The following is a 21089-nucleotide window of genomic DNA, read 5'->3' as shown; positions in this document are numbered from 1 at the left end:
TAAATTCAAATAGTTTTAATATTTTGCTTAAAAAATGTCACAGTTTGGGACAGTTGATCTTATTGTGTTTATTGGTAGGTGTTCTAATTAATTATTCTTAATTTAAAAGACAAGTATATGTATTAAAACAAGTAGTTGCGAACTAACCGTAAGTTCTTATTATATCAATCAATATTATTGTTTAAGTGTTTATTTTATAAATATTTTTTTTTGGTTTAGGTATGTTGACAGTATCATTGGTCATTGGAGTCTTTTATGCAATAAAAGATCGAAGTAAAAACAATGTCGACAACTACAATTATGGCGGAAGAAATATCTCTCCAGTAAGATTATTGTTGCCAAAGTTTAAAGATATTTTACTGGGAAAATTTTAATATTTCGAATAGAAATCCCTTTGCATTAAAATTATTATGTTATTACATAAGCCGAATGTGTTGAATGAATTTAACTAGGTATATATACCCAGCTCAATTATATTGTTTGTTTTTGTGCAGTTAGCAGTTGGAATGTCTATTTCTGTTTCTTTAGTATCGGCTTTAAATATTATATCTAACCCGACAGAAGCTTATTTATTTGCTGGATGGTATATTGTTACTCCATTTTTTTCAAAACTTATTTCTTGCGTGTATTACGTTCCGTTAATACATCGTTTACAACTTGCAACAATTTTCCAAGTAAGTTTGATTAAGTAAGTTTATAAAGTTCTGATAGTATAAAGCACAGCATCGAAATATTGTTTTGATAGATACTGAATTGAGGTTTCATAAAATAAATCAACAGACTTGTTTGGTTGTCGAAATGCTAAATGCTGTAAGTACCGTCTTTTTGCTATTTTAATTTAAAATTAAATACATCTTATTTGTGCAAACATTTGATATCTAACCTTTTACATTTATTAGATATTTTACAGCGCACTCTCAATTTACATACCAGCACTTTCACTTAATGCTGTTGCACCAATTGGTTTGTATGAATCGATCGTTATTGTCAGCGTTATTTGCACGTTCTACACTACAATTGTAAGATTCTTAATTACATTTTTTTAATAGTAATAAATTAACTAACCAATTATTTGAAACAGGGTGGAATAAAAGCAGTTATATGGACAGACGTGGCACAAACTGTTATCATGGTTGCTGGGTCTCTGGCAGCTATGATTAAAACAATAATTGATGTTGGTGGCTTCTATGGATTACAACATGCTATTAGCAACAACGATAGAAACACTTTTTTTGAGTAAACACCATAATAATGATAAAAAGAGTCACAACTTACAATAATTTTAATAAAGTTCATGTCAGTACAAATTTGTACTTTTTAGCTTTGATCCTAATCCATTTCTTCAGCGTACGACTTGGACTTTATTTGTTGGGTTAAGCTTCAGTAACTGTTATGCATCTTGTTGTGCACAAGCCATTACACAAAGATATTTGTGCTGCAAATCTGTTAAAGATGCCAGAAAGTAAATATTACTAAATTTAAACTTTCTTGGTTAAAAAATAATTTTAGTCTAATTTGTTTACAGGGCAATTTTGTACTCCAATATTCCAGGAATTTTCCTTAATCTAGTCCAATTTGTAAGTGGGTTAGCGATGTATGCTTATTTTTAAGGCTGTGATCCGGTGCAAAGTGGTGAAATTTTAATACATGATCAACTCATTCCGTTATTGGTTGTTAAAATATTTCAAAATTTACCAGGATTGGCTGGGTTGTTTGTAGCAGCCGCATTTAGTGGAACTTTAAGGTAAGAAACATCTAGTTGGATTTTTAGAAAATCTACTGGCTAGATGCTCATCAGTCACCTCCCAACATATATTTTACATATTAATTACGTACATTTGTTTTATGAGTTTGAAGCGTTTCTTGCAAGATAGATAATATCAAGAAATAATTGTAAAGAGGGATAAAGTTGCCATATATATTATTATAACTTTGTATTTTTAACAACCTATTAAACTTTGTATATTATTATATTTATAACACAGTACCGTGTCGTCAGGAATTAACTCTATAAGTCTTTTAATTTTGGAATGCTTTATTGTACCTTGCAAACCACATTTAAATAACAAGCAAAAAGTAGTGCTGGGAAAAATATTAGGTAATATGATAAAAAATGCTATATTAAAATTGTAAATAATACAAATGCACTTATAATATTTTTTTTTGTTGAATTTAGCGGTTTTTCTTGGAGTGGTTCATATGGCAGTTGCTTTTTTAGTAACAATATTAGATGAGACAGTAGTTTCAGTAATGTATGGCGTTACTGGTAGTTTTACAGGACCTTTAAGTGCAGCATTTACTTTGGGTATTTTTACACCATGGTGTAATGTGATGTGCCCAATTTAATCTCATCTAACAGTCCGTAAAGTTTAATATATTATGCACACCGAAGTAATTCTAAATTACTATCATTTTATGTATACTTGTAAACATACTAAATGTTTACTTAATAGGGAGCTTTTGTTGGTCAAATAATCGGTACAGCATGTTCATGTTGGATAATAGTTGGATCAACAATTTATGGAAGAATGCCAGAAAGTCAACGAGTGTTACCGCTTTCTGTCGACCAGTGTGACGTCATCACAACTACAAATTCGACTACAATCAATTACATGTCGTCATCGCAGTATGACATTCCAGAAGATGATGAAATAAACAAGTATTTGTGATTAAAATTTAAAATTTACCAAAAACTCATGGTATTGGTAGGGCAAATATTATATAATTCCTTTATTATTTTTTACAGGCCGGCATTGTACAGTTTGTATTCTTTTTCGTTCGCTCTTTATTTTCTATGGGAATTTTTGATAACTTTTTTTGTTGGGTTACTGGTGTCGTTTGCAACAGGTAGGCTTAACTTAACTCTATTTTGTGTTAATAAGTCCTTTGTGTTATAAAAACATAATTTCTAACAGGTGCAAATAAAGCATCGGAATGTAATCCAAAATACTTTGTTCCACTGATCGACAACAAAATATTTCCCCAAAAAATTCGAATTTTTTTTCGTTTTGGAGTTCCTGAATATAATAAATTAAAAGACGACGTAGAAAAGAAACCAATAGAAAAACAAACAAAACTTTAAAATTCTTTGTATTGTATTTCCTATTGTTTATTACATTTAATGTCTATTTTTATACAACACAGTAGATAGTAAATTTTTATGTTTATTTTCAAAAGTAAAAACTTGTTTTGTTAACATTTAAATTAATGATAGATGGTAGATTTTACATGTTTTTTTTAAATATTGCACAAAATTTAATATTATATTTATCAATAAAATAGTAAAAGTGGATGTTTTCAAATATAAAGTTTAATTAATAAAATTAAGAAAATTGAACTGAAGTAAAGTTTAAAAAATAATAGCCTTCATATTGAAGGTAATTTGATTTGCAAAATTTGTTATTAATTATTCTTTAAAAAATTTAACTTAATTTTTGATAAAAGTATAACTAAATCTAACTAGCAAAGGCAATAAATCATTATTAAAAAAGAGTAAAAACTTTATACGCTTATCATAAGCTTGATGTTGCATAATATGTTATAAAATTTAAGCACGTTGACTGTAAAGTTTTAAACAATATAACTTCAATGGCCCATCGAATCAAGTTTATTACTGCTAAGGTAGAATTTTAATTAAAGTTCATTTTAAATGACAACATAAAAACCTAAAATTCCGATTTTAAGTATTATTGCTTTTTGTGAATGTCAATGTTAGATTTAACAACCTTATTGAAATAGAAGTGTTTTAGAAAATCTTAATATTAATTAAAAAAGAATTTAAAAGTATGTAAGAATGACGTCAAGTTTTGGAACAGTAGATCTCGTTGTGTTTATTGGTAAGTGAATCTTTTATAGTTAAATATATCAAATTAAATTTTGTATCTAATATATAATATATATTTACTAAGTTATTAGTAAGAAAATATATGGAACGTTAATTTTTTTTTCTTTCTTTTAATAGGTATGCTAGCAATACCATTAATTATCGGTGTATATTATGCTATTAAAGATCGAAGTAAAAACAACGTCGAAAACTACAATTATGGCGGGAGAAACATGTCTCCAGTAATATTGTTAAACGAATCTAAACGTCCTTCAAGTATTACCTTAATTCACTTGCCAAACTTTGCTTGGTGTATTATTAAACTAGTGATTTTTTAACATTAATTTTCCGTTTTATCGAAAATGTAATTATCTATATGTTATTTTAACACTAAAGTTTTTTATTTAGTTTGCCTTAGGTATGTCGATTGCTGTCGGTAATATTTCATCTTTAATTTTTATATCCTTTCCAACTGAATCGTATTTATATGGAACTGTAACCGCCTGGTATATTACAACATTATGGCTATCAAGTTTGATTGCTTATATTTACTATGTCCATCTTATGTATCGATTAGAACTAACAACAATTTATCAGGTATGTTTTATATTGTACGTTTCCAATAAATGATTAGTATGGTAATAATTTTAACTAGGTTATTTGTTAATTTTAGTTCATCGAATTAAGATTTCACCGCATTAACTACATGTCTTGTTCGATTCTCGCCATGATAAATGTTGTAAGTTTTTTGTTTTGTATAAATTCAATTTACAAAGTTGGGTAATAATGTTCTGTTCTAAAACAAAAAGATAACATGTAACATGTTACTAATCGAATAACTAAACTTACCAAATCAAACAGAAATGTTTTAGATTTTTTACATGAGATTAGCAACCTACATACCGGCACTCTCGTTAAACGTTGTTACTTCAATAGATTTATATGTATCCATCGTCATCGTATGCGTCATTTGTACTTTCTATACAACAATAGTAAGTTGTAAATTATATTATCTGTATATATTTATTCTTGATGCTAAAAGGATAACTTTACGTTTTAAACATAAAAAACCTGCGCTACTTTAAGTTACACTCCCGTTAACTTTGACAGTTTAAAATGTTAAAAATTATTTTTTTTAATATTTATTTGCTAATTTTTTTTTGACTGGGCAGAAGTTTATATCGTTACTCAAGGTCGCAACATATTAAAGTCCATTTTGATAAGGCCATGCCAAATGCATCAGTTAACTACTATCTCATTGTGCTTAACCAGCAAACATTTGTAATTTTTGCTAAATTATTTCTAAACAGGGAGGAATAAAGGCAGTAGTATGGCACAAACTCTTATAATGGTAGCTGGAAGCTTAGCAGCTTTAATTAAAATACTTTTTGATGTAGGAGGAGTGTCTAGGTTGCAAAAAGGTATTTATAATGGAAACAGAAACAATTTTCTTGAGTGAGTACGAAAAAATAGACTACCAAATGTTATTAAAATTCATAATTAACTTTAACAGAAGTACATTTAACAATATGAGAAAAAGCTTGTTAAAATAAGCAAGTGTTAAAAACAAAGTTAAACCAGGCCTACAATTCAAGCAAAATTTAACATACTTTATAACAACATACCTTGTTTTACAGCTTTAATCCGAACCCTTTGCTTCAGCGAACATTTTGGACTCTGTTCGTTGGTCAGGGTATATCTAGTTGTTACACAACCTGTTGCACGCAGTCAGTGACGCAACGATATATGTGCTGCAAATCTATTGAGCACACCAAAAGGTGACATCTAAATATATAAAAAAATGCTATATTATTTTCTAAAGTTAGACCTAATATCTAATTTTTTACAGAGCAATGATTTATACGTTGACTCCGTCGTTTTACTTCACATCGGTGGGAGTTGTAACTGGCTTAGCAATGTATGCTTATTTCGAAGGCTGTGACCCAGTTAAAAGCGGTGAAGTTTTAGGTTATAACCAACTTGTACCACTTCTGATAATTATTTAGGTATATTTGTTTTCAGTACTGTCTCTTCCGGAATAAACGCATACAGTGCCCTTATTCCAGAGGATTTTATCCTTCCGCATAACCAAATATCAGCAATAAACAAAAAGTCGTAATTGGAAAAATATTATGTAAGTGTCTAAAAGACTTGTTGCAAACTATTTAAAAAAAGACATTGTATTCGTAAATGCCCTTTCCTTAAACCTTTAGTTGCACCAAAAAAGGTTATTACCTATTATAAACAATTTTATTTAATTCCAGCAATTATGATCGGTGTTGTGGTAACGGCAATTGCTTTTATTGCAACGCAGTTAGACGGGACAGCAACCAATATTTTATTTTCCGTAACCGGAGGAATGAGTGGACCAATTGTTGGTGTTTTTACCTTGGGTATCTTTACACCATGGTGTACATGTAAAGTAAGATTTAGTTTAATATGTTTAAATATTTTTATTTAAAATAATGTCGGATCTTTAACCTACAGAATAAATAACCCCTCCAAGGCTAATCTCTATATATCCCTTTAATGTTAAATCCTTTATGTTATGTAAGTTATTTTAAAAAATAAAATAGTTTTTTTCTAATTAGTAGGAAGTAATAAAAAACGGTTAATAAAGTTAAAAAGATAACGTTTTTGTTTTAGAGGTTTTTGAAAAAATAAAAAAATAAACTTACTTAAATAACTTAACATTAAATGATATTTACCTAAAACTCGAACAGGGAGCGCTGATTGGCCAGTTGGTAGGAATCTCGTGTTCATTTTGGGTATTGATTGGCTCAGCCATTCATGGAAAGCCTCCTAAAAGTATTCGACAGTTACCACTTTCTGTTGATCAATGTGACGTCATAAGTTCTCCAAATTTAACGACGACTAACTACATGACGTCAACATCTATAACGTGGTCTAGTTATCCACAACAACCTTCTAAAAATAAGTTAGAAAAAACTATTTTTTTTTGATATTTCAATTTAGTTTAAAAATTTAAACAAAAACGTAAAAATAATTTTTGTTTGTATTACAGGCCTGCACTGTATTACAGTTTGTATTCTCTTTCGTTTACTCTTTATTCTTTATTTTTCTTTATTTTTTGTGGGAATTTCTTATAACGATATTTGTTAGGTTACTGGTGTCGTTTGCTACAGGTTAATTTTAGTTTTTGACGTTTAACGTTAGATTTATTGGTTTAGTTTCAAAACGGTATAACTTATTTTTTGACGTTTTAAAGTTAGGGCATGTGTTATACAAATGCTTAATTAGATTGTCTTAAAAAGGTGCAAACAAAGCTTCTGAGTGCAATCCGAAATATTTTCTTCCACTGATCGACAACAAAATCTTTCCAGAAAAGATTCGAAGTTTTTTTCGTTTTGGGGTTCCGGAATATCAGGAATTTAATAATGACGAAGGAGAAAAAGAAAAAGATCAACAAACTGAACTTTAAACTTAATTTTAGCTTTGGTTAAATGTGTGTTTAGAATTGCAGACTTAATTAATAAAAATATCATTACATTTTTAAATTATCTGAATTCCTAGAATAGAATAAATAAAATAAAGCATCGTAAAAAATAATTTTTTTTAAATCTCGTTATTATTTTCAATATAAAGCAAGAAATAAACTAAATTAAAAAATTGTAGTAGCCATACATATAAGTATTTGATAATTAAAATATTATGTATTTGCTTATTGAATTAAAATGAACTAACGTCTCTAATTCTATGGAGAATTTAAAGCAATTAAAATGACATATGATTTTAAACCGCGAACTTGATTGAAGGCTTAGAGTGCATTCAGAAATTTTATTCACAACTAAGTTATACCGAAAATTTATTAGAAATTTCAAAATTGATTAAAAAATAATTTAGTAAAGAAGACCACAAATTTCGGGACAGTTAATCTAATTGTGTTTATTGGTAAGTAATTTAAAGTTAAAAATAACGTAAAAGGCGTGAATTATATACTTACGTTAATATAAACAGTATTACAAAAAATACTACTTTTAGTTATGTTGGTAATATCATTAACCATTGGAATATTTTATGCGATAAAAGATCGAAGTAAAAACAACGTCGACAACTATAACTATGGTGGAAGAAACATGTCGCCAGTAATATTGTCGTTAATAGAAAACTAATTGAATAATTTTTAATAATTCATTTTCTAGTATTATAATTTTATACGCAGAATACAAAACAGTAAGAATTTATTTAAAATTAAATTTTAAATATTTTTTAAGATCTGATTTTAAACTCAAACTTGTTTTATAGATTGCATTAGGATTGTCAATTGCGGTAAGCAATATTTCGTCATTACTTTTGTTATCTTTTCCAACTAAAACTTATTTATATGGAACAGTTGCCTTCTGGTTTACATTGGATACCTTTATTGGAAATTTTTTAGCTTACAACTATTACGTTCCTTTAATGCACCGTTTAAAACTGAAGACAATATTTCAGGTAAATGAATTTATAATACATCGCCTTTTATTTTTTTATTTTTTTTATAACTAAAGCTTAGACATATCGAGAATAATTTGGTAATTTTAGTATATCCAAATGAGGTTTCACCGAGTTGACTATCTGGTCTGTTCGATTCTCGCAATGATTAATATCGTAAGTAACGTTTTTTAGTGTTTTTGTTATATTCAAATGTTTTTATATACTTATTTACCACCAAGGTAAAAAGGATAACACCACTATTTAAACAGAGAGCAATATTTGTTTTCGCGACCTAGACCAAAATTTCTTAAGGAAGTTTTTGATAACCTATACACTTTATTAGCTGTAACTTGACCTGTTGCCTTAAATTTTAAATTTTTTTTATTTAACTAAAATATTATACTACGACTAATTATTCAACAAAATAGGATATTTTTTGTAAAATTTTAAATAGTTGTTTATAGTATTCATGTTTTGAGCAAACTTCATCATAGATGTTTTATATGGGAATGGCTATCTACTTATCAGCACTTTCACTAAATGCTGTTACACCAATTGGTTTGTACGAGTCAATTGCTATAGTCAGCGTTATTTGCACTTTCTATACTACTATAGTAAGTATTTTGTAAAAACTACTAAGCAGTAAGATTTACAATTTATTTTACCTTTTCGCTTAAGGGTGGAATAAAGGCAATAGTATGGATAGACGTGGTTCAAGCTGTTATAATTATAATGTTTGCTGGTGCACTGGCAGCTTTAATAAAAACAATTGCTGATGTTAGTGGGGTGTTCAGGGTACACCAAGCTATATATAACAACAGTAGAAATACCTTTTTAGAGTAAGAATGCTGTCGCTTAAATAAGTGTTTTTTTTTATAAAACTCAAAATTATCGTTAGTTTTGCCCACGGAAAAAAACTTTTTAAATGAATATCTAACCTTTGGCATATCAACACTGTGTTTTTATTTAGCTTTGATCCTGACCCATTACTTCAGCAAACGTTCTGGACTTTATTTAGTGGCCAGGGTTTTGCTGGTTGTTACGCAGCATGTTGTATGCAGATCAACAGTCCAGGAGGTATACCCTAAATTACACAAAAAAATTAATTGATTTATGTGTATTAATTAACTATGTTCTACAGGGCAATTGTGGCAGCAGTTATAACCTGGATTTTCTTTACCTTAACTGCACTTTCAACTGGTTTAGCAATGTATGCATATTTCCAAGGCTGTGATCCTGTTAAAAGCGGTGAAGTTTTAGGTTATGACCAACACGTACCTCTCTTAGTAGTAAAAATATTTAAAAATCAACCAGGTCTAGCTGGGCTCTTTGTTGCAGCCACATTCAGTGGAACATTCAGGTGAAGATTTTAATTTTTATCTCCCAAAATTAATGTGACTTGAACAACAAACATTACAAACTGTAAGTTAATTAAGTAACAGAATTGTAACATTTGCACTATGTTATATTAAACCTGCACTATCTTTTTTGCAGTACTATCTCTTCAGGAATTAATGGATATAGTTCCTTAATTTTGGAGGATTTTATCATGCTGCATAAGCCAACTTTAAGCGACAAGAAAAAAGTTGTTATCGGAAAAATTCCAAGTAATAATGCTAAAAAAATAATTAGTTTTAACTAACCATTAAAGATAACATAAGTCCACTTTCCATTAACATTGTTTTACTATATTATTTTCAGCAATAATAATCGACGTTGTTGTAATGACCCTTGCCTATACTGCAAGTCAGATAGGGGGAACTACAATAAATATTATATTGTCAGTTAGTGGTGGAGTGGGAGGACCAACTTTTTGTGTTTTCACATTGGGTATATTTACACCTTGGTGCACTAGTAAGGTAAATTATATTGTACAGTTACAATTATGTGTTGATAATAATTTTTTTTTAAAACTGTTTTTGTGCAAAAAAGATCACACCTTGTCGTTTTGTTATAACAGGGCGCTTTGATTGGCGAACTAGTAGGAATCACCTTCTTATCCTGGATACTGATTGGTTCGACAATTTACGGAAAACCTTCTGATAGTATCAGAGTTTTACCACTTTCCGTTGACCGATGTAATGTAACTACTTACACAAACTTGACCACGGCCAGCTACATGACGTCATCATCTGTCACGTGGTCTGCTATTTCACAGGAACTAGCTGAATACAAGTAAATTGGTTTTATTATCAGAGATATTTTTAAAATCACTTACGACTATATTTATTACGGGCCAACACTGTATTACAGTCTGTATTCTCTTTCGTTTGGTTTATACAGTTTGGTGGGATTTATTATAACATTTTTTGTTGGATTACTGGTGTCGTTTGCTACAGGCAAGCTTGTTTTTATTTAAGAACAGTGTTATATAGCAACGTTCTGTCTAAATTTATTTTTATACAAGTTTTAAACAGGTGCAAATAAAGCATCCGAATGTAATGCGAAGTATTTTGTGCCACTGATCGATAAATGCAAACCCACAAGAAACAGAAATTAAAAGAACATTGTGAGGGACATTTTTATCTTTTTAACAACTTTAAATATATTTTTAAACCATGTTAAATAGGTGGTAAAGTTAAATCATATATTTGTCGTGTAATATCAACTCATAAAAATAAATTAAATTCAATAAATTTGCTAGTTTGTTTACTCATGTACTTTGGTTCTAAATCAAATAAAATACTTTCACCAATAAAAAAAACAATTAAATTTTAAACAGAGATGTGCAATGTTTTATGTAAGAGATTTTAATTGATCAAATAAACTAGAAATTTGTTAAATTTAATAATGGAAAAATGCGTCATCACTAAATGGAAACAAGTAATTCTGCTACGTTGCAGAAAATTTACTTCAATTAAAAATTTTTATGGTAGATTGATAAAGTCAAAATGAATCGAAATTCCAAATTCTGAAATTAAAAAAAATTTATTGAAGTAAGCAATTTATTTAAATGTCACCAAGTTTAATAACAGTGTAGACCGCAGTTTAATGTTAATTCTCTCCATAATTAAAGTTATGTTAAAAAGTTGTCAGAGTCTAAGGAATTAAAATCAAATAAAAAATTTAGGTAAAATGTCTTCAAGTTTTGGAACAGTTGATTTTATTGTGTTTATTGGTAAGTTTTAAAAACAAACCATATTTTTTTTAAAAAAATAAGGCATCTTATGTTAAAATAAAAAAGTAATATCGAATTGAAACATGCTTAATCAAACTTAATTTATGCCTTTGTAAGGTATGTTACTGATATCTTTGGCCATTGGAATCTTTTATGCAATAAAAGATCGAAAGAAAAACAATGTCGACTACTATAATTTTGGTGGAAGAAACATGTCGCCAGTAAGATACAACAAATATTTACGAAAAAATTGTATCAAGTTTTCCCCAACTCTAAAACTGTATTTTTAATAAAGGGCATCACTTTTGAATTTATGCACACAGACTATTAGCCGTAAATGCGAGTTACAATTTGTTCAACATTATGTTTATTTAAGTTTTATTGCCAATTTAAAATCAAAAATTTTACAGTTAGCAATGGGAATGTCAATGGCTGTTACCCACATATTTCCGCTTTACTTTTATTATCCTTTCCAACTGAATCTTATTTATATGGAACGGTAACCGCCTGGTATATACCGGACACCTATCTATCCTACATGGTAGCTTACATTTATTACATTCCATTATTGCATCGTTTAAATTTAAAGACCATTTTTCAGGTAAACAATTTACAACCTCATTTTGTGTTAAAAGTTTTACCCTTATCTTACATAATCATTTTAATCTACAGTATATTGAATTGCGATTTGACCGAATAAACTATCTTGTCTGTTCAATTCTTGCTATGATAGATACGGTGAGTATAATCCCCTTAAAGTGATGTTAATTTGTATCCTATTTAATAGTTTATTAAGTTTCGAAAAAAATAACTTTATATTTTTACTTGGTAGTGTTATCTTACCAAAAGGTAAAAAACTTTATTACTCGTGTAAACATTGTTATAAAACATTTCTAGATGATTTATATGGGAATTGCAACGTATTTGCCAGCTCTAGCCCTTAATGCTGTTACACCAATTGGTTTGTACGAATCAATTGCTATCGTTAGCGTTATTTGCACTTTCTATACTACTATAGTAAGTATAATTTACGAAGCGTATTTTAATAACCTAATGTGCGTTAAATATGTAGTTTTTTTAAACATTATGTAGGGTGGAATAAAAGCTGTAATATGGACAGACGTAGCTCAAAGTGTAATTATGATTTCTGGTGCCTTGGCAGCCATTATCAAAACAATAGTTGATGTGGGAGGGGTACATAATATTCAGCAAGCTATTTACAACAATAACAGAAACAACTTCTTGGAGTAGGTTTTTCATGTTTTTTATCTTATTAATATCTTATGTATCATACAGTCCATCTGCCTAGTCTTTCGTTACCGTTAAAGGTAAAATAATTAAAAGAATTAAAATATTCACCTTTTAGTTTGAGAGTTTAAATTTTTACAGCTTTGACCCAAACCCTTTGTTGCAAAGAACCTTCTGGACCTTATGTGTTGGTCAATGTTTTGCTGGTATATTTTCTGCTTGTTGTTCACAGACAATCACACAACGATATATGTGCTGCAAGTCAATTAAACACACTAGAAGGTCATCTAGAAATAACATAATAAATTGATGGTTTTAATGTAAAAAAGAACACTTTTTATGGTTTAAATTTTAATTTTTTAACTATATTTACTTATCATAAATTTTGTTATTGATTTTCATTGTTATTTTGTGAGCCTAAATTTATAACAAATTTCTTAATGTTACAGGGCAGTTGTTTATTCGATGATTGCGTGGACGTTTTTTAATTCAGCAGCGATCGTTCTTGGTTTAGCAATGTATGTTTATTTTGAAGGCTGTGACCCAGTTAAAAGCGGTGAAGTTTTAGATTATGACCAACTTGTACCACTTATGGTAACTAAAATATTTCAGAATCTACCAGGACTTGCTGGACTGTTTGTGTCAGCAACATTTAGTGGAACATTCAGGTAAGGCTTTAAGGCTGTTTTTAATTTTTTTACAAAATTAAAAAAGCATTAAACTAAACCATTTTACAGCACTGTCTCCTCAGGAATTAATGGATATAGTTCCCTAATTTTAGAGGATTATATATTGCCGCATAAGCCAACTTTAAATGAAAATAAAAAAGTTGTTATCGGAAAAATACTGGGTATTTTTATATATTAAACTTAATAAATCCGCTGGAAAAACCTTAGAAATGTTAGAAATTGGTATATAATTTGCTTTATTTGTAGCAATTATGATTGGGGCTGTGGCTTATACAATTGCTTATATTGTAAGTGAAATTGGTGGAACTGCAATAAGTCTTATACTGTCAGTCACCGGTGGAGTGGGAGGACCAATTGTAGGTGCTTTTACCCTAGGTATATTTACCCCATGGTGTAATAGTAAAGTAAGTTGCTTCATACCTTTAGTTTTTAAATTTACACACAATTTACAACTACACAAACTAAAACACCTTACCTTTTATTATAGGGAGCGTTGATTGGTCAATTGGTTGGAATCACGTGTTCTTTGTGGATTTTAATTGGCTCGACCATTCATGGAAAAACTCCTGAAAGTATTCGACAGTTACCTCTTTCTGTTGATCAATGTGACGTCACCATTTTTACTAACTCGACTACGACCAACTACATGATGTCATCATCTGTCACGTGGTCCGGTGTTCCACAGGAGCCTGCTGAAAATAAGTAAGAAATTGTGAAGTTTGTTGTATTTTGGGTTTAACGTAGTAATTATGCCCAATTTTTATTACAGGCCAGCACTGTATTACAGTTTGTATTCTCTTTCGTTTGGTCTTTATTTTTTGTGGGGGTTTTTTATAACAGTTTTTGTTGGATTATTGGCATCGTTTGCAACTGGTAAGTTTTGACAAATTTTATTATAACAAAGTTCCTAAATCCTTTTATATAAATGCAATTTTTTTCAGGTGCAAAAAACGCGTCCGAATGTAATCCGAAATATTTTCTTCCACTGATCGACAACAAAATCTTTCCAGAAAAAATTCGTAAATTTTTTCGTTTTGGGGTACCTGAATATCAAAAATTTATAAATGACGTGGAAAAAACAGAGATAGAAAAACAGACAAAACTATGAACTAATCCTTTGCTTGTATTAATAACGTTCCACCATCTTTTAATTCATTGCTTAATTTAGTTTATCTTTATATATGTCAAAATATCTTGTATGTTTTAAATATTATCTTTTCAAATCAATTGACATTAAAAATTTTAACCAAAACAACAAAAAGAAAGTTAAGGAATGTTAAATTGCAAAACAAAATTACGCTTTGTTCTAATGTGAAAATCGAAAGGAATGTTTTAAAAAATGGCAAAATGAAATTGAGCGTAAATTAAAAGGTTAAACCGAATGAAAGCACCTGACACAGCTTGAGAGATATTCTAAAGGTTTTGATGTTATCAGGTTTTCTGACAGGTATTCAGTTTGCAATGTTTATAGAAGGATACAGATAGATAAAAATATAATAAACAGATATCAAGAGTCAAAATGTCAAACAGGTCTGAAGTTTAATCAATGTTACAACTCAAAAAATGATTTCAGTAATGTGTGAAATAAGTTATATACTAACCTTTTAGATATGATAAGGCAAGCACTTCACAGGTTAGTCCAATCTTTCGGCAAGCAAGCACACGAATAACATTACGCTATGAAAATTTGTTTACAAGTTATTTAAATATTTACAAAGCCAAAAATTTAATAAGTAGCTAAGGTATTTTACGCTTGTATGATTTTAAACGTGTCTGACATCTCACATGCTTCGTCTAGATGGTTCGATAAATAACACTTACATAGTAAGATAAGCTGTATACACACTAAGATAAATAAGTGTTACTTTTCGTTTAAATAAAAAAAAAAACGAAGTTTTATTTTAAAAATATTTTTAGTCTTAGTCAGAAATTTAAGATATATTTTTAAATTTTAAAGATTTTATCTAGCATTGCCGAATAGTTAAATAGTTTAAGTGGGCTGTTAATATTATTTATAGGCCAGTTGTAACATTTTAAACTGAATTTTTCCCAGATTAAATCATTTTTTTGCGCAATTTAAAATCGTTAAATATTCAAACTTGACCTTAAAGTATATAGTATTACAACCGTAGGAAAAAAAGCTATTTCGAAATTTAAACAAATATTAGTTTAAAATCGTGTAAATTCGCGAATTGTTTTAAATTGAGGGCCTAACATCTGGTTATTGTTAATTTTAAGTCATGAAAATAAAGATGATTATCACAGTATGTCGGTTAAATAAAAATGTCTTAAAGTCATTTGACTTAGCAAATAGATAAGCAAAGTTGATTGAACAACGTACAACAAAAATCAATCAATTTTTTTTAATTCGTTAACGGTAATTATAATCCAACATGCTTAATTAGTTTAAATTTAAATTTTATATTTACCACTAATGCCGTTGGGTTTTTACATATATTTTGCTCCCGGAAAATACAATCAAAGCCTTATATCAGCAAATTTACATGTATACACCATTACGATCTATTTGTACTAATCGGTTTAATTTTATTTGAATGTGTACATCAACTTGTCAATCGCAATGAGGTTTTAAAAGGAGAAAATCGCCAAAATTAATTAAGTTTTGTGGTAACAACATCGCTTCTACATTGGCACAAATCAAGGTTAATATCGTAAACTATAAAGTTTAGTACAAAGTCGAAAATGCGAATAGATTATTGAGAAAATTTGTAAATCTTGTTTGTATAACAATTGTGTTGGGTTAAATAAAACTATGCTTACTGTACGCTGTATTTAGTATTTAAAAGTTAACTGGTTGTATTTATAAAAATAAATTTTTAAATGAAATCGCTAAACAAAGTGCGTACTAAAATTTTCATCAAATTTACCCAAAATTTCTTTTGGTTTAATTAATGTTGTGTTGTGCTTTCTATTGATAAATGTTCCTTTGTATTTTTTATTAGTAATCGCGCTATGGCCACATTTTTTAGCCTTATTTGTTAGTTCTATGGTAGTATAAGTGGCTAAGATTAACCGCAGTTGGGCCGGGTAGACTGAAAACAGGCAAAAATTGGTATTTGTTTGCTTTATTTAGCCGAAAAAAGCCACAGCCTAACGCCCGAAGCATTGGTTTTGAGTATAGACGATATGGTGTAAGATACGAGCTAGTATTACCAAGTGTATTTGCGCTTTCACATTCAATCAAATATTGGCGTTTAGGCGATACGGGCGAATTTTACCGGCTAAGTTAAATAATAGGTTTGGTGCACCTATAAGATTGGGTGGTCTAAAAGAGTAAATATAACATGTTTGCTATAATAATCAAGACTTAAATTATAACTCAGCTTATTAAAAATTTACAACTATAATCAGGTAAAAACAATTTTTTTTATAAAAGTATTTTATTTTAAAGTATGTGAGAATGTTAGTGTTTAGCGTTGTTTTACTGTTGTGGGTTTTGATGACTCGACTCCAATACATCAATTATAATTAACCGTCTTAAATTCATTAGCTGGGGTATTAGTAAATTCAGGTATATACTGCATGAATGCCTATATTATTTACACAGCTTAAAAAGTTTAAAACGTTGGCCAAGTTCGGTTAAAACAACTAAACCGACCCAATCAACCGAAAACAGTTAGAAACATGGACAGGGCCGGTAAAGTTTCATTGATTTAATCCTTTAACGACGAAGTATCCTTAGTGTAAATATTAAACTGAGTTTAAGTTAGTGTTTTGGTGTCAAAAGGTTAAAATAAGACCAGACCTTTGGGTCACGTAGCGTAGAATGTGCAAGGTCGAAAGCTTGTCGCGGAATTTTAACTATTTTCGCAAATTTAGCAAAGCATAATTTTTATACGACTGTACTTACGAATATCTAAGCTAAAATACCATTTTCGAATGGCGCAATGTATTGAAAGTCAACCGCATAACTCGAGAGTGGGCGTAGCGTTCATTTCAAGCAAATTACATATTTTTAACGTTTCAATTTTTTTGAAGGTTTTTAGAAATTTTTGCAAACTGTGATCAACTCCTTAACTATCAAACGATAATAAGCAATTAGGTTTAAAAGGTTTTCTTGGCAAGGTAACAAAAGATCAAACAAGCAAAAGACAACATCGAAGTCACGTGACGTGCGGAAATAGAAAGGATTTTTAGCGGCGCCAACACCAGAAACATCAACACTCAATTTGCCCAAAACTCAAACATTTACCAAAGCACGTGCTTACGAGGTTATTTGTTACGTGACAAACTGTCTATTATTTTTCTATTGTGACGTCACTACGCGTGTTCTTGGCAAAACAGTTGGGACTTTTGCAACAATATTCAAACCGATGATCAAATTTTTCTGAGGCTTTGGCCGATAAATTTTTGGATGTTCGACTTGTTGTTACGTCATAATGATACACATCCACCTGATCGTAACTGCTGTGATCCTATTGGTCGGTGCAATGGCGGCAATTATTATTTGTATTTGTGTGGATATTGTGCCAATCATCAAAAGCAGAGGTAAAATAAACAAACGATAAATTTAAGAGGCGATAAATGTAAAAACTATGAATTTTCTCTCTTGAATTTTAACTTTTGGTAAAAGTCCTTTAAAACCCTTTAGTAAACAAGTCAAGATATAAATACTCCAATACATTTCGAATAAAATTTCAAGTTGAAGTTAAATACACAACCCATGTTCAATGTTTAATTTGCGCTCTTAATCGTTTAATTTGAGTATCAATTCATCTCTATGAAAGGCACTCGAATTTTTATTCAAATTTTTCCTTAAATAATAATCTTTTTTTGTCCAGCCTCTACATTAGCATCACGTGACAGCACAACCAAAGATCAGGCGCGAAAATTAAAGAAACAATTGCTTAAGAGCAAATTGGTAGAAGAGGCACGCATTGAAAGAGCAAAAACAGTAAGCTTATATTTTGAACATTGTGTGACAAATAAAAACAAATATTGTAGTATATTGCAGTTAATTAACAAACCTTGAACATGTACGACTTGAAATAGTCGAATATAATGCTACATACTGGTCTTTACAAGACATTTAAACTATTAAAATTTTTCTTTTTCAGGATGAAAACAAAAACATTTACGAGAGCGATCGTGCTCGACCAAGCCTGACCCAATCAGACGTCAATCAAGTACAAGCTCCGCCCATCACGAAGTCAACAGCAACAAGTACAACAGCAACAGTAGTTGTAGAAGCTTCCAACTTACAAGAGGAACGAAGAGAAGTATTAGCGGCACCTGAAGGTGATAACAGTGCCCAGCAATCGTCTGCTGGCTCGTCCTTGTCTCAGAAGTCAGAAAGTGTAAACAAAGACAAGGAAACAGAAGTGGCGGCTGATATTAATGAGAGGAGTCGTGTTATCAGTGAAAATAAGATACAAAATCTGGTTCCAAGGTCGCCATCTACTCATGTTAGATCGGTCTCAGTCTCCGTTCATTCTGCCATGCCAAAGTCACCACCTAGACAACGAAACACAATTTTGCGACAAAATAAACAAACAGATGACGGGAGTCGCTTATCAGCACCATCCTCACCTAACGTACCTCGTGTTAAACTTCCAATGGTGTCACGATCTCGTCAAGAAGAAATAGAGGAGCGACAGAACAGACTTGAAACCAGTCAAGTAGAGGGTAAAGTTTATTCGAGACAATCAAGCGCATTCTCGAGGTCTATTTCGAACAGTTCGGCAGCTACAAATACTGTAAATTCACATCGCTCAATACCTGCTGGTTACCGGAACTCTCCAGGACAATACAGCGACGAATCTTATAATACGACCGAGTCTTCAGATCGAGGTACACCGTTCGATTACCACGATGCACCTTGGGATACCAAGGACTCGTTTTTATACAGCGAAAAGGCATCGCCACCCTGTAAATGTTGCTACTTGGACAACTTAGAATCACCAAGGAAGAAGCACGACCATGGTTGTGAAGTCGAAGATTTTTCGGCGCCCCTTTTGCAAAAAGATTCGTCTCACTCATACCGATCAGATTATTCAAACAATTCTGATCACCGAACAAACCAATATTACAACGTAGATCACCACTCGGAACGTTATTGTAGTAATGGACATAGATCACAACAATATTATAGCGACGATTACCGATCTAAATACGTATCATATAGTTCTGATCAAAGGTCTGATCGCTTATATTGTCAATCAGAAAATATCAGCCCAACAAACCAACGCACTGAAAATTATTACCATGCCGAACATAATTCCGATCACTCACGGTCGCCTGATCGAAGATCATTAAAAGAATTTACATTGCAAAATAATTCCCCAAGAAAACAGGATTGCCCCGATAATGAAGTGATCCGCAAACATTACGACAACAAACAATCGCACACTTACTCTATGCCAAACCCCAAGCATACACGTCACCAACACTTGCCTAGTAACCACCATCTAAGCAACCACAAGATCCGATCACCAGACAACCGGCAACAACAGGATATTAATCATAATCACCAAGTAAGTCCCAAACAAGAACACTACAACAGAAGACATCAGCCAATAGGTACCTCATCTTTACATGGGATCGGCACATACCAGAGGACCTCTTCTCACTCCTCCTCCTCTTCTCCTTCCTCACTCTCCTCGTCCTCAGGACAGAGAAGGAGAAGAACAAAGTTAGAAGATATTCAGGAGGTTACAAATTTATCCGATGACGAAGATGCGGCGGAGAAAATTGCCGAAAATTCCGAAAAGTCGGATTCTCCGTTACATTCTTGTGTCAAACAACCATCCAGTCCGGATGTGAAAAATTGTCGTTGTAGCGAAAACGAGGACGATCAAAGACGACTGGAATTGAAAAGAAACTTTGTTCTTGATATGAAAGCTGCCATTGAGGGAACAGTAACAGACTGTGGATCATGATAAATTAAAAAGTAGATACTAAATATATTTTTCTATATAAATAATTGCTATAGCCCTTTTATATGTTTCAACCATTTTTTGAAATCCAAAAATGAGTTATAAATAATGTTTATCCTTTAACGTCCCAAATTTAGGTTAAGCTGTAAAATATTTGGGGTATTTGTTGCAAAAACACTGTGATTCTTTATGTGCCTGACTTTACCAAGTGTTTTTCGTCAGAAATAAAAGTGAAAAGACGTTGTACTTACAAGTAAAATCGTGTGGCAACTATTTTATCACTAAAATCTAGCAATGTAAAGTTAGCAGTTGCATACAATGCTGTAATAACGCTACATAAAAAGTAAACAAAGTTTATTAGGCTTGTTTATATATACAAATGCGCATAGGTGTATAGCTAATAGATTAGCCATCTGCGCATACGGATTATTTAAGATTATAGGATAGATTATGGCTGAATGTCATGTAATGATTTTTTTCAAGGAGAATATGTTAGTTTGTTATATCCATTATAAACAATCTGCTAACACTGTGCCGTAAGGCCATTAACAAGGTGTGTAAATTGTCATGTTTTACAAGAATGTAATGTCCAATGGGTCAAAGGTTTATACTTTAAAATATTGGTGATTGAATCAAAAAAGGTGCATAACAAAAAAAAAAGTGAAACTAAAAGGTGCATACAATTATACACGTGCTAAGGGAAATATAATCAATTTAACTTTCAATTTAAATATAGCTAAATAAACTAACACGCTTTTACTAAACTAGAAACTCTCTTTTTTAATTATCCCCGGCGTTGTTGATGTAGCTGCACTAATCCGGCACCTTCTGTAACAAAACAATGCAACCCTGTGACGTCACAGTTCAGTGAAAATCAG

The 21089-nt window shown here is 30.8% G+C and overlaps 3 protein-coding genes and 1 pseudogene across 3 annotated transcripts; all 4 read left to right on the top strand.

Annotated features, from left to right (window-relative positions):
- The first annotated feature begins 34 nt into the window (after positions 1-34).
- LOC145750775 (sodium-coupled monocarboxylate transporter 1-like) lies at positions 35-3082 on the top strand (annotated as a pseudogene).
- Positions 3083-3793: 711 nt separating this feature from the next.
- On the top strand, positions 3794-7265 carry LOC145750774 (sodium-coupled monocarboxylate transporter 1-like). The gene is made up of 12 exons (XM_082566850.1): positions 3794-3836; positions 3962-4065; positions 4232-4420; positions 4497-4562; positions 4696-4822; positions 5134-5278; positions 5461-5601; positions 5673-5791; positions 6088-6245; positions 6547-6761; positions 6849-6865; positions 7099-7265. The coding sequence occupies exons 1-12, from the start codon at positions 3794-3796 to the stop codon at positions 7263-7265; spliced, it is 1491 nt and encodes a 496-aa protein (XP_082422976.1).
- Positions 7266-7644: 379 nt separating this feature from the next.
- LOC145750773 (sodium-coupled monocarboxylate transporter 1-like) lies at positions 7645-14423 on the top strand. The gene is made up of 20 exons (XM_082566849.1): positions 7645-7735; positions 7826-7929; positions 8090-8113; positions 8178-8221; positions 9231-9337; positions 9488-9620; positions 9755-9867; positions 9962-10119; positions 10221-10435; positions 11347-11378; positions 11789-11979; positions 12051-12116; positions 12276-12395; positions 12471-12625; positions 13076-13294; positions 13364-13476; positions 13562-13719; positions 13803-14017; positions 14085-14188; positions 14257-14423. The coding sequence occupies exons 2-20, from the start codon at positions 7828-7830 to the stop codon at positions 14421-14423; spliced, it is 2436 nt and encodes an 811-aa protein (XP_082422975.1). The 5' UTR covers positions 7645-7735; positions 7826-7827.
- A 2832-nt stretch (positions 14424-17255) lies between these two features.
- LOC145750375 (uncharacterized) lies at positions 17256-20464 on the top strand. The gene is made up of 3 exons (XM_082566398.1): positions 17256-17824; positions 18118-18230; positions 18394-20464. The coding sequence occupies exons 1-3, from the start codon at positions 17716-17718 to the stop codon at positions 20212-20214; spliced, it is 2043 nt and encodes a 680-aa protein (XP_082422524.1). The 5' UTR covers positions 17256-17715; the 3' UTR covers positions 20215-20464.
- The last annotated feature ends 625 nt before the right edge of the window (positions 20465-21089 follow it).

This window comes from Corella eumyota, chromosome 4 (assembly GCF_963082875.1).
Source record: "Corella eumyota chromosome 4, kaCorEumy4.1, whole genome shotgun sequence".
Lineage (NCBI taxonomy): Eukaryota > Metazoa > Chordata > Ascidiacea > Phlebobranchia > Corellidae > Corella > Corella eumyota.
Note: the sequence above shows the minus strand (reverse complement) of the source record. Positions and strands in the feature narration are given on the sequence as shown.